The 12,039-nt window shown below is 43.4% G+C and overlaps 3 protein-coding genes across 3 annotated transcripts in view; 1 reads left to right on the top strand and 2 right to left on the bottom strand.

Moving 5' to 3' along the window:
* The window catches only part of LOC128251874 (uncharacterized), a 16,686-nt gene extending 5,761 nt beyond the window's left edge, over positions 1-10,925 (top strand). Inside the window, exons 3-4 of the mRNA XM_052979117.1 lie at positions 9,659-10,133; positions 10,191-10,925. Of these exons, the coding sequence (XP_052835077.1) occupies positions 9,744-10,133; positions 10,191-10,766 (966 nt within the window). The 5' untranslated portion in view covers positions 9,659-9,743 and the 3' untranslated portion in view covers positions 10,767-10,925. The remainder of the gene's footprint in view (positions 1-9,658; positions 10,134-10,190) is intronic.
* Positions 4,030-9,305, bottom strand: LOC128251853 (protein PAT1 homolog 1). The gene is given in 7 exon segments (XM_052979084.1): positions 4,030-5,623; positions 5,679-5,846; positions 5,848-5,925; positions 6,170-6,733; positions 6,735-7,723; positions 8,175-8,991; positions 9,167-9,305. Coding segments are annotated over 7 exon segments (2,934 nt in total). The 5' UTR covers positions 9,206-9,305; the 3' UTR covers positions 4,030-5,344.
* On the bottom strand, positions 10,908-12,039 carry LOC128251875 (putative tRNA (cytidine(32)/guanosine(34)-2'-O)-methyltransferase 1). Its single transcript, XM_052979118.1, has 3 exons — positions 11,846-12,039; positions 11,101-11,783; positions 10,908-11,042 (listed from the first exon to the last, which is right to left on the bottom strand). The coding sequence occupies exons 1-3, from the start codon at positions 11,964-11,966 to the stop codon at positions 10,938-10,940; spliced, it is 909 nt and encodes a 302-aa protein (XP_052835078.1). The 5' UTR covers positions 11,967-12,039; the 3' UTR covers positions 10,908-10,937.

Genomic DNA, 12,039 nt, shown 5'->3' with positions numbered 1-12,039 from the left:
CTGTAATAGTACTTGATCTCTGCTCTTTTTGTTATGTCTGAATGATTGTCCAGTTGACAGGGACCCACTTGGGTGGTCATTCATCCTTGAGAACTCTTCACTCGCATTCTTTGTGAATATGCTGCAATCCGCTATCAGCATCAGACTTCCTCTGAAACCCTGAAGCTGACGAAATTCCTGGCAGAGCTGAAAACCAGTTTTGCATCGTTCCATCATCTTCTTATCCTGTGCAATTCTTTGAGATTTGTTTGCCCCTTAACGAGTTCCTGCCTTTTTATATTCATTGATATTCCCGCTGTCGCTCTTTTACCCCTGGTTTTGAGTTTCATAAGCTAATTTTCGAGAGTTCATTCAAATAAGATAAATCTGAGTAGCGTGTGTCCCTTAAAGTCGGAAGAATACGTCTGGCCTTTGGGCTCTAAAAAGTCAAATCGACTTACCTGTTTTATTTGATCTGCGGTATTTGTTTAAAATATAACAGTCAAAAAACTATTTACCTGAAAGTTTATTTTTGTGTAAAATAAGTCAGTATTTTTAAATTTTAATTTTTAATTATACAATTTTTAGTTCAAAGAGATATACATTAACTAAGATGAGCAATATCAATTTCTTTTCAATTGTTGTAAAATTTTCAAACTTTTTATTTTTTTTGTGGATTTATTCAAAAAGCAGTAAATTATTTTTTTACTAGCTTACTTACGAACTTAAGGAAAAGGGTCATAGAATTGGTTTTAGAGCACTTTATTTTTTATTTGTATATTATTTTTAAACTTGAAAATATAAGTTCCTTTTCATTTAAACAGACACGCACAATAATTTTTAAGCCCAAACTTTTCCTTGGAAGAAGATATTTAATGTTTCTTATTTTCAAATTTAAAAAATTAAACAATCTTCTTTTTATTTATTTATATCTTTGACTAATAGATCCGAGGGTCACCTGCGGCTTACCTCCTGGATTTTTGTGCATATTCTGATTTCTTTGTAACTGTCTGTGCTTCCTTTTAAATGTTTGTTTTGGATGGCGCGCGTTTACTTTTAACCGACGCGATTTGGGCGAACGTGTCCTGTGGCACATTTCTAGGCCAACTAAGCGCCGGCGGTAGCAGAACTCGTGCTTTTATAGGCGAGGACTCGGGTCCACGGGTATGGTGCGCACTGGGGACTCCTGCGCCGTCCGGCACGAAAGACTCATTGGACAAGGCGCCGTCGCCGCCGCCGTCTGAAACTGAATCAAGCTTACGAGTCCTCCTTGGACGCCGACGCCACTCGTCCTGCGTCCTTCTGACTCATTGTCAGACCCTCGCCAGCCATTCTTGCACCAAACTGGCACTTTTATGCAGATGTACATATGTCGCTGTGGATATTCGAGTTTATTGTCTTTGCCATCCTTTTTTTGTGGCGGGCACATTACATGTTTTGGTTTTTGTTTGTTTTGGTTTTTGGCTACCGGATCCAGCGACAAATTGAGAAGGAGTTCTTTCATGATTTCAAATATTTCTATTATTGCATATTTTTTCATTCATTTTATATAATTACAATAGTTGGTTAATAATTTAAATTTATATGCATTTAAAAAAAAAAAACAAATCTAAAAATTATAAAATTACACTAAAACTAACTAAAAGCTTTAGAAAAAATGCGCTTCTCATAAATCAGAAATTAATTACGACCTTAGCAATCGACTCATGCTTTTCTTGAATAATACATACGCGTAACCATTATTAACAAGAATAAGAAATCCTATTAGATTGGAAGAAATTGAAAAAAGACACGACGGAGTAAGTACATAAATTTTTAGTTGGCGTCACTAGACGGTCTGGTCTAGTCGCACTGGTGTCTAAGCTGAAACCTATCTGCGCGCCATTTCGTTTTTCAAATGTTGGCTGCCAGCGGCGGCGACGATGGCGACTGGCGGCCCAAGTTGGCCTAAACCGCATAGTGAGCCCTAGACGCAGACATTCCGATGGGAAAGTGTGCACGACCCCGTCGACCCACTGGCAAGCAGAAGAGAAATCAAAACATCGACACTCATTAACCGGTAATTAAGTGGTTAAATTGTATGTAACGAGGTCAAAACCTGAGTAAGTTGGATATGAGTGGCATGACTTTAGTTAAGTAAATTCGTCAAATAAGTTTGTTGTCTATTGTTAATATTCAATCGTTAATTTTTACACATATAAGTCAGATAGAAATAGGGATCACATTAATTTACTTATTTAATTAAATATGTAAACTTTTCGTATGAGGAAAATATTAATAATGAATAATAATTAACCACAATTGTAACTTTGTGGATCTTATTAGCATAATATTACTCATACGACATGTTGTCTGAATCGAATGTAAATTAACCAAGTAATGTGAATGTGTCTGGCACTACAAATTAAAAAACATTCCCTGCAAAATGACAAATTATTAAAAGAGAAGCTAAATCAACACTTTGAAAACAAAGAAGTGCAAGCAAAACCAAAAATGTACTTCGATCAAGCAGGTGAAAGGATCAGTTTAGTCCAGTTGTACCACCAATTATTCGGGTTCGTTGGTAATAGTGAAAAGCAGATCCCCGCCTCCCCCGGCGTACCAATCGTGGAGTCGTCAACAAAAACAACGACCAGATAGACGCGACAATAACTCGTCATCATCGACGCGCCGGCTATTTTCGCATCTAATTGTGAGAGCAGCGACGTTTGGGGCGCCAATAGTGGCAGTGGCAATAATAGCGGCGCCCAGTGGCGCACACTTGGCCCGTTCGCAAATCAAAGTTCTGCGTATCCGCATCCGCTGTCCTGGTCCTGCCCAGAACTGCGGCACTGTCTGCTCCGCTCCACGGCAGCGGCAGAGTCCTGTCGCGGCTGTCGTCGTGCCATTCTCGCTGTCGCCGAAGAAGCAACGACGGCGACTGGTCGCCACAATCGTCTGTCTAAGTCTAGCCTTTGGGTGCACTCGGAAAAACTGATTGAAATTTGGGAAAAAGCCGTACTTCTGGCGCCCAGTCGATGGCCTTTTGATAATTCTACTGATTTTGTTCTACTCTTCGGGTAAGGGGCATTAAACATATTCATAGAGATTTATGTATAAATAAACTTCAATTTCAAAGTCTATATTTTTTCACACTTTACTTTAAAAACCATTGATCATTGCCCGATTGTTCGTTCTAAAATCTCTTTCAAAAATTTTTTTTACAACTACAATTTCTTATTTTGTTTTCGAATTCATTAAACATAGTAAAAAGAAATGGTTTATCATATATAATGTCATGATTAAAAGTTCTTATATTTTTTAATATTGCAAAATAAAAAATATTTCAGAATAAAATGAAACTTACTAAGCTTAGTAATTTGAATAACAGGAAGAGCTGAGTGGGGCGATTTGTAAATTTTGTATACATTTTTTCTCGAGTGCACCGAATGCTCACTGCTCGCAGTGGGGTGGGAATGGGTGCGTGGGCTTTGCTTCGCATCCCTTCGCGCTGGGCGGACTATTGCCGACAAGTTGTCGTCTTGGTGACCGTCGCCAGTGGTTGGCGTCGCCGACTCAGAAATTTGCAACAATTCCCGAGCGCGCCGCCGCCACTTGTTACGCACTTTGGCGCCTCCGCACAACAAAATGTCCCTTTACGGACAGGCAACTGCCGACACTTCGACGCTTGATTCTGCGCCAAAAACAAAACGGACAGACACAAAACACGGTCTGTCACCGCTCCATTGATATTGATGCGATGGCACCCACTCTAAGCATTATGCGCGTCCGTTCCTAAATGAAATATGTAAGTTAATAGTAATGTAATTGTAATTATAAGTAAAATTCATTCAATAGATAATTCAATTGTTCTTTAATTGGAAAAGTCGTTTAAATTACAAGTGAGGTAGAAAAGAAAAAATCGTTGAGATCACCAGTTTTCTTCATAGTTCAACAAAAAAAAAGTGAAAGTTAATAAAGCTGTTTACTACTAACCTCTGTCTTAAAAACCATTATTCCAAAATAGAATAACCATTCAAAGTTTAAGACTTAAGAAAAACTGCGATATGATTTCGGTGTGTTCTGTGAAACGGTATGTTTTATTTGTTATACTTCTTGAAATTAAATCAATTTTAAAAGTTTTTTTTCAATCTGCCAACATATTAAAGTTAAATGTTTGAAGTGTTTGCTTGTGATAAATACAAATTAATCTACAATAATTATTGTATATGCGTTTACATTCTTATACAGCTATCGTATTTTGACTCTTTTTTGCTTAAAAAGAATAGTTTTTGATGTGCATGCATACTCTGCAATCCAGTGCTAATTTCCTTCAGATACAAACATGAATTTCAATAAAAAGTGACTTAAAACAACATTGAAATGATAGTCGATCAAATTAAAAACGAAATAAAATTAAAATGCTCCACAACGGATTCTTACAACAAATATCTCTCCGTTGCGTTACAGAACTGTTATGAAAATTGCAGTTTTCTAATTTCAAATTTTGTGTTTGTGTGTTAAACTAATTCTTTCCGACTATCGGATTTTCGTTTAGGTTTAAAAGTCAAAATGTATCACAATTTTGATCATTTTGTTTTAATAAACACGTTTTCGGCTGCACCTCTCACAATGCTAATTATTTAGTACACATTTATGCTGAATGTCTCGATTATATTTTTTAATGGGTCTTGCACAAATTTGATTCAATAAAACCCAAAATGTATTATAGTAGAATTTCATAAAACCGATATTTACAAATACCAAAAATTAAGTTGATATTTATGGTTGCACGATTTAATGAGTATGCAATGGATTGCGCATAAATATCGGTGCTTAAAAATTGTAAACGTAGTTATTATATTCCCTTTCTAATGGGGTACAAGTTACAGTGAAAGCCCAGTTGTTAATTCGATGACAAAAAAAAGGAGAAAATTACCAGAATGTTAACTTACACATAAGAGGGTGTATTATTCCTTATAAATCTCTACAGAAAATGACGAAAAAGTACTCCTTATCAAATACGAAATGAAATAAGTATGTACAATGAGCAAAACCTACCATTCGATATATTATTTATAAAACATGTTATTCTCTCTCCCTACCTCTCTTGTACAGTGCACATAATTTTGGATAAAAGAACGTTTCTAACAAACTATTATCAAAATTTATTGACAGTTGAGTACTTTCTCCATTCAGTGTGAGATTTGTATACCCTGTAGCAATATTTTTGTGTAGTATGCGTAAAAGTAAACACGGTCGTACATATGTAAGTATTGGATACATAATTTATACAAACATATGCGTAATTGAGTAAAGCAATGAACTCGGCTACATAATTTCACATTTATCTCGATCAAGTGAAAGAAAAGTCTTGCGAAGCAACCTAGTCAATTTGATGCCTGGCTTCGGTTATTAATGCTAAGAGGGCATCCAGTTTTAGATCTTTAAACCGTTCAAAGTGGTCCATAAGCGGATGAATCGCATCCGACTCAATGGCGGCCGAGATGGTCTGGTTCTGAATAGTGCGGTTGAGGCAGGATGCCACCTGAGCCAGAAACTCACGCCACTTTTGCCTGTTCTCCTCGCTGAGAGTTTCATCAGTTCGGGAAACGTAAATTTCCTCGGCGCGCAGTATCAGGGCAACCAGCGAAAGGATGCCAAACTGTAAATCATATTTTCATTGGGTTGCATATTACTTGGAAATTAGGATTACTTACGCGACTGCAGAATATTCCAGTCAGTTTCTTGTCGTTCAGCGTAATGCCAGCAGAAATACCTACTAGGATATCGAAACTGGCTTTGTTTATGTGTTTCTTGAACTCTGGGTAGAGCGCGTACAACACTCCTTCAACGTCGTCCTTGTCCTTCTTCACCACAGTCTGCAGGAGAGCAGAAGATTCCGCTCCACACGATCCAGCGAATGCTTTGATTCTCGATAAAGGGCATAATGCGGCGAAGAAGTATCTGAAGGAAAATATTATTTTAGTAATAGCTGTCATCTTATAAAGCGTTTTCCAAAGAACCCAAGTATATGTTCAAAAAAATCTAGAATATATTTTGAATAACTTACTATGTACTAGTAATTAATTTAAGTTTTGTGAGTCTAAGGCTTTTTTTTTAGATATATGTTTTTAATTTACCCTCTAAGATGATGTGTTTTTCCCCAATTATTCTCCCTAACAATATATATGCATGGTATTTAGCTCACCTTTCCCTTGCGCACATTCATCATGGACACCACCTTGTCAAAAGCCAGACCCGCCTTCAACTTATTGACCAGTGCAGCGTTTGTCTCGACCTCATAGTTGAACTTGTTCTTGAGCTGCGGATTCATGGTCTGCGGATTGGTAGCTTCGGCGGCCCGCTCTTCCGGCGTTTTATTGGCCATCTCCAGCTGTTCGAGAGCCGCGATGCGCTCGGCCTCTTTTTTCTTTTTCAGCTCTATGGTGGCCATGACCTCGGGGCTCTCCAGATCCTCCAACTTTAGCAGATAGCGGTACAGCGTCTCGATCAGAAGCAGAATGTGCCGGGACTTGCGCATGCTGCTGGGATTAACATCATGGCTCGCTGACGGGGGCAGCGGAGTCGAGCTCGTGGAGGAGGAAGTCGCGTTGGCATCTGCGCCAGGATTCGACTCGCCGCTCATAATGTCCGCATCGATGATTTTTCGCGGCGCTGTCACACTGCCGTACTGCAGCTTTCCCAACGAGTTCTCAAACTTCAGCGGTGAGAATATATAGCCCGTCAGGTTATTGTTGTTGCCATCCGATGCCACCTGACCCATTGTTTGTGCTACCTGCCGTGCTATTGGCATTCTCCGAGTTGCGACGCTCTCGTCCGTGGCCATTGCGAGTGCCATTCTTGTTACCCAACTGCACGAGTATGAGCTGCGCATGGCCGCGGGGCTGGGTGAGCGGATGGTTTAGCTGGTTGTCCTTGTGCGCCTGGCTGTTGCGCATCTGCCCGTTCTGCTGGGCCTTGCGCTCCCTGAACACCGTGTAATAATAGTCATCGATGTACGGCGTGTCCGTGTTCAGCTGCGAAAGCTGTATTCCGATTAGCCAGTGCTTATCGCGCGTACTCATCAGGTTGGCATACTCGTCGTATTCGTCCAGTGGATAATTCCCTGTGCCATCCGGACGACGGCCTAGCTGCTGCTGCTGCTGTTGCATCTGCGTCTTCTGGCGATCGCTGGCCACCGAACCCGCCCTGCTCTGCTGCATCTGGCGAGCCACAGCAGCCTGCTGGAGAAGCGGATGGTTCTGCTGGATCTCCTGCACCAGCCGCATGTTAAACATGTTGTACATGGAGTTCGGCTGCTGGCCTAGTAGACTGCTGGCCGATTGCAACGGGTGCGGCGGCATTCGCGGCGGCTGCATCTGGTGCGGATGGGGTGGTTGCATAAAGGCCGCCGGATGCAGGCCAGCGGCGCGCATCGCATTGAAGCTCGGATGCATGGCAAAGTTGTTCAGAGCCGTGGGCAGGGCGTGCGGATTGGGCAGGGGGCGCTGGTTGCCGCCGGCCAGTGGAAAGTTAGGCGGCATGTGCTGCGGCATTAGCGGATGCTGCGGCAGTGGCGGCATGTTCCCCGGCAGACCTGGCGGGTAAATAAACCCGGGCGGCACTCGGGCGCCACCCATGCCGTTCAATTGTTGCTGCGACGGCGGTGTGGGCAATAGCTCGGGCAGTGGATGGGGACCCGGAAAACCCAAATTTGGCCTGGGTGGAGAGGTCTGCGGCGTTCCCATAAAGCCAGGAGGTGCTGTAATGAATGATTAAAAGGTGTCAGACTTTATAGTCGCAGAAATATCTTATATTCTGTATAAGACACTCAATGAAAAACACTTAAAAAAACGTTGATTGGACACAAAATTTCGAGATAACGCAAATTCTATTATCAATTCCCTTAACTCAATTAAACGTTTGGTTTTTATTGTTATCTTATATCTCTCAATTAATATTATTTCCAATAGAAATTTTCTATCTTCAATAATAATTTCAGTTTAAAGGAAACCGATGACTTTTTATTTGATTATTTAGCCAAGTCAAGTTTAAAATTTCCAAACACAGACCCTGGTTAACTGTGTTTTGGAGTTGTTTTTGAAATACAAAAAAGGATGCACTTCCTCTTAACATTCATTCTAATAAATTTGTTTTAAAATCTGTTCAAAACTAAATTCATAAAGTTTTACTTTGCATTTTAATATTCTTACCCTTGTGCTGCGCTTGTTGTTTCTGCTGCAGCTGCATTTGCTGTTGCTGCTGCTGCAACTGCTGCTGATGCAACATGGTTGGTGTGGCCACATGCTGCCTGTTTCCCAGGCTGAAGTCGTCGAACATCTTACGCTCCGCCTGCTGCTGACTTTGCTGTTGCTGCTGCTGCTGCTGTTTGGGCATAGCTTGCTGGATGATCATATTGCGTTCTATGTCCTCGAGGGTGGTGATCTTTGGGCCAGCCTGTGGAGCCAGGTGATGCAGTGGAAAGTTGGCATTGGCCTCCGGCGGGGGCTTCATCTGGTGGTGGTGCTGTTGTTGCTGCTGCTGCGGCTTGAAGGCGCTGCGTATCGGCTCACGAAACAAAGGTTGGTTGTTGGGGAACGGCTGCGAGCCCCAGACGCCCGAGTCCAAGTTGATTCGGTTGCTCAGACTGCCGGCCTCGCTGTCTGCGAACGTGGACAGGTCCATGTCGTCCAGCTTCATCGAGGAGAGGTTCAGCTCCAAGTCCGAGTCGCCGATGTGGCGCGACTGTCGGAGGGGGGCATTGAACGGGGCCGGTGTGGAGCCACTGGACGAGGGCGCCGAGGAGAGCGGGTTCCCGTGCCGCAGGAAGGCACCGTTGCCGTGGCTGGCAAAATCAGTGCCACCGCTGGAATCCGCTGGCCGCTTGCGCATTCTCTCGCCATTCCCGCCCAGCCGCACCATCGTCTCGTGGGCCTCCTCCCAGTCGCCATTTATCGCCGATCCGAAGGTTTCGTCATTGAGGGCATCGTACTCCGCCTCGCCGATGCGTCCATCGCCGCCTTCATCGTCCTGGGGAAACAATCAATGCAAGTAAATTAGACATCCGAACATTTTACTGCCCCCGGTGGCCTTCATTCCCCCTTCTTTGCCGAGTGAAAAGTTAAAGTGTGCGTTGCGCACATGCCGCCCAACCTGCGGCTCTGTCTTCTCGGACATTCCCGCCGCAGCCATGATCATTGCTTACCGGTAGATTTGTGTCAAAGCTGAAAAACGAGTCATCCATGGCGATAAAACTATTGCTTTACAAAAAATTATCATGACTTGTCAGTGACAAGTTGTCACCTCACCAGTGTGACCAGCGCGGCGTGGGTGGTTGGGTAGCCAACCATCGATAGATTATATCGATTGTTGCTGCACGCGTTACTATCGAAATCCAATATCGGCGCGAATCGTTAAGAAGTATGAATATAACTACTCGCTCAGTATAAAAAATAGGGTCTTGAAGTGTACCAAATAATGTTTTTATTCCCTGGTTAAATGATTTTAATAACGACTTTATCATATTGCTGTCTTGGACTTTTGGGAATATATTTTTACTGAATGGAATGTCCTGATTTTAACATAATCCTGCCCTAGCTCAAACAAATATAAAAAGCCTTTATTTTATTGTTTACTAATTAATTCTGAAATGCAATTTATAAATACCCCTTCCCTTGCAATCGATATTTTAAACCAGTGCGGAACCAACGAACGCCAGCGCATCTCTAAATACTGGTTCCTCAAGATATCGCTTCGGAACTAATTAAACCAGAAAACCGAACATGAAGCGGAAAACAAGCGAGATTTGGGGCTTTTTCCGGGCCGTGGACGACACGTTTGCGCTCTGCAACATCTGCAAGGCGAAGCTTTCGTACAAGACGACCACCACAAATTTGAGTAAGCACATGAACAGGATGCATCCCACAACGGCCCTGCAAAACAACAAGTACAAAATCCAGGGCCAAAGAAGTTTTGCCATGGACAGGAACAAGGGAAAGCCTCGGAACTCGACGCAGGAGATGATTATCCTGGAGTTCGTTAAGAAGCATCCGCGGCTGCTACAGAACCCGACTTGGGAGACCAGGAGCGACTTGGAGTTGCTGTGGGAACAGCTGACCTCCGATCTCAACCGGCACGGGCCGCCGCGAAAGGATGTGGCCACTTGGAAAAGGGTGGGTTTACTTACGCTATTTTCCATACACCCTTTTCATACGATTTTGTTATCGCAGGCCCTAAAGGACTGGAAGAGGTTCATCCTGAAGAAAGTGGAGAAGAATGAGTTGCACAACGTACCCTTCGGCACCAGTCTCAGTTCGTCAGAGGAGACAATAGCAACCTTGTGCCGCCTTAACGAGGATGTTAGCCAAATAATCATGAAGGTTTCCGACGATGAAATGCACGACAATTCCACCAACGAGTTCGACGTGGACGATGTGGAGGACGTGGTCCCGGAAGACGATTGTGGCGCCCTTCAGAACTCCGCCGAGTACGTTTACGAACCGGAGGAGAGCAAGGTGGACATAGACCCCCTTTACCTGCAGTCGAGCAAGAGGGCGGCATTGGCCAGCAGTCGGGTGGCGGAGGAGGACACGACGTTGCTGGAGAAGATCAGCAATAACATTGGCCTGGTCCACGACGCAACCAACAGCGCTCACCTCGCTCTCAATGAGTTTTTCGTCCTGTATAAACAGAAGCTGTACGAGGACAAGCGCCATCACCTCGCCATAGAGCAACTGATGGCCGAGAAAATAGAAATAAAGAAGAAACTCCTGGAAATCGAACAACGAAAGTTGTCGCTGAAATGACGGGACTCACTTACTTACGCAATAAAGTAATAACAAAGGTAGTTTTAATAACCTAATCATTAAATAAACTAAGTATTTCATTAAAATGTTGCCTAATATTATCATTAATTTGCTTTGAAGCCCCCAATTAATACATTTAAATAGCTTTCTTAAGTTTTATTTCAGAGATAATTAGCTGATTTGCCATTGTTCATCATAGACTTCCTTTAAGATTTCCTTGAATTCCAAGGGATAAGATGCGTCGCTCATCACAGCATCGTAAACATATTGCACGTCCTTTGGGAAACGAGTGTTAAATGAAATGATTGAAAAAGATAAAGCTCATATTGCTTACCGATTTTGGTTCTTTAGAAGCGGATGATTTGGCCTCATCAGAGTCACTTAGTCCGCCCAGATCTCCGCAAGCTATGAAAGGGACCAGTCGGCGGTTGACATCTGATCCCGTTTTCTGCGCCAGCAAACGGATATCATCTCGAGCCGGGTTGATCACTTGTGGAATGTAACCGCCGGGCAGGCAGAAGTCGGAGCAAACCACAAACGCTTCAATGCTCGAAGGGCGGGAACTCGGCGGCTTGTAGATGTCGAACTTTTTAAAGAATATCTGCATCTGGGAGCTGAGCAGCCAGGTGGCGTTGCCCTTAAAAATCTTGGCCACAAAAGTACCGCCAGTTTCCAGCACGCAGGTGGCAATGCTGAGGGCAGCCACCAGCAACTGGTGTTGCATGTACTCGTCCATCTCGTGGACGCCAGTGACATCAGGTGCTCCATCGCAGACCACCAGCTGTGCCTTCTCATCTCCGCCAAAGTGGCCGATGATGGCTTCTGCGGTGGACTGTTTTGTGATGTCTCCCTGGAGCTGGATTATCCCACGTATAGGAGCCATAGCCTGCAGATCTACGGCTATAATCTTCACGGCGGCTTTTTCGTCATCCGTTTGGCAGGGATCGTACAGTTTCCGGGAAAGGACTTGCGACCAGCTGCCGGGGGCGGCACAAAGATCCACGGCCCGCTGGACTCCTGGTTATAAGGATGTTCAAATGAACATGTTTGTTGAAAATCGGAAACCGTTTGACTCGTACCATTTAGAATGCCGTAAGCCTCGTCCACGTGGAGCAACTTGAAAGCACTCCTGGCCCTCCAGCCCTCCTCCTTGGCCTGTCGATAATATATATCACGTTTATCCTTAGAAGTTTTTCCCATTTTAAAATATCTGGGGCCAATTATAAGGTATCTCCCATGCTGGGATGAAATATTAGAGATGGTCCATGTGGGA

The sequence above is a fragment of the Drosophila gunungcola genome, chromosome 3R (assembly GCF_025200985.1).
Source record: "Drosophila gunungcola strain Sukarami chromosome 3R, Dgunungcola_SK_2, whole genome shotgun sequence".
Taxonomy (NCBI): Eukaryota; Metazoa; Arthropoda; class Insecta; order Diptera; family Drosophilidae; genus Drosophila; species Drosophila gunungcola.
This window is presented reverse-complemented; position numbering and strand designations above follow the sequence as displayed.

Bases quoted from the DNA above. Each gene is read 5' to 3' on its own strand.
- LOC128251875 (XM_052979118.1), bottom strand. From the start codon at position 11,966: ATGGGAAAAACTTCTAAGGATAAACGTGATATATATTATCGACAGGCC. The intron at 11,784-11,845 runs GTACGAGTCAAA...CCTTATAACCAG, and splicing joins GGCTTACGGCATTCTAAATG to GAGTCCAGCGGGCCGTGGAT. The intron at 11,043-11,100 runs GTAAGCAATATG...CGTTTCCCAAAG, and splicing joins CTTCTAAAGAACCAAAATCG to GACGTGCAATATGTTTACGA.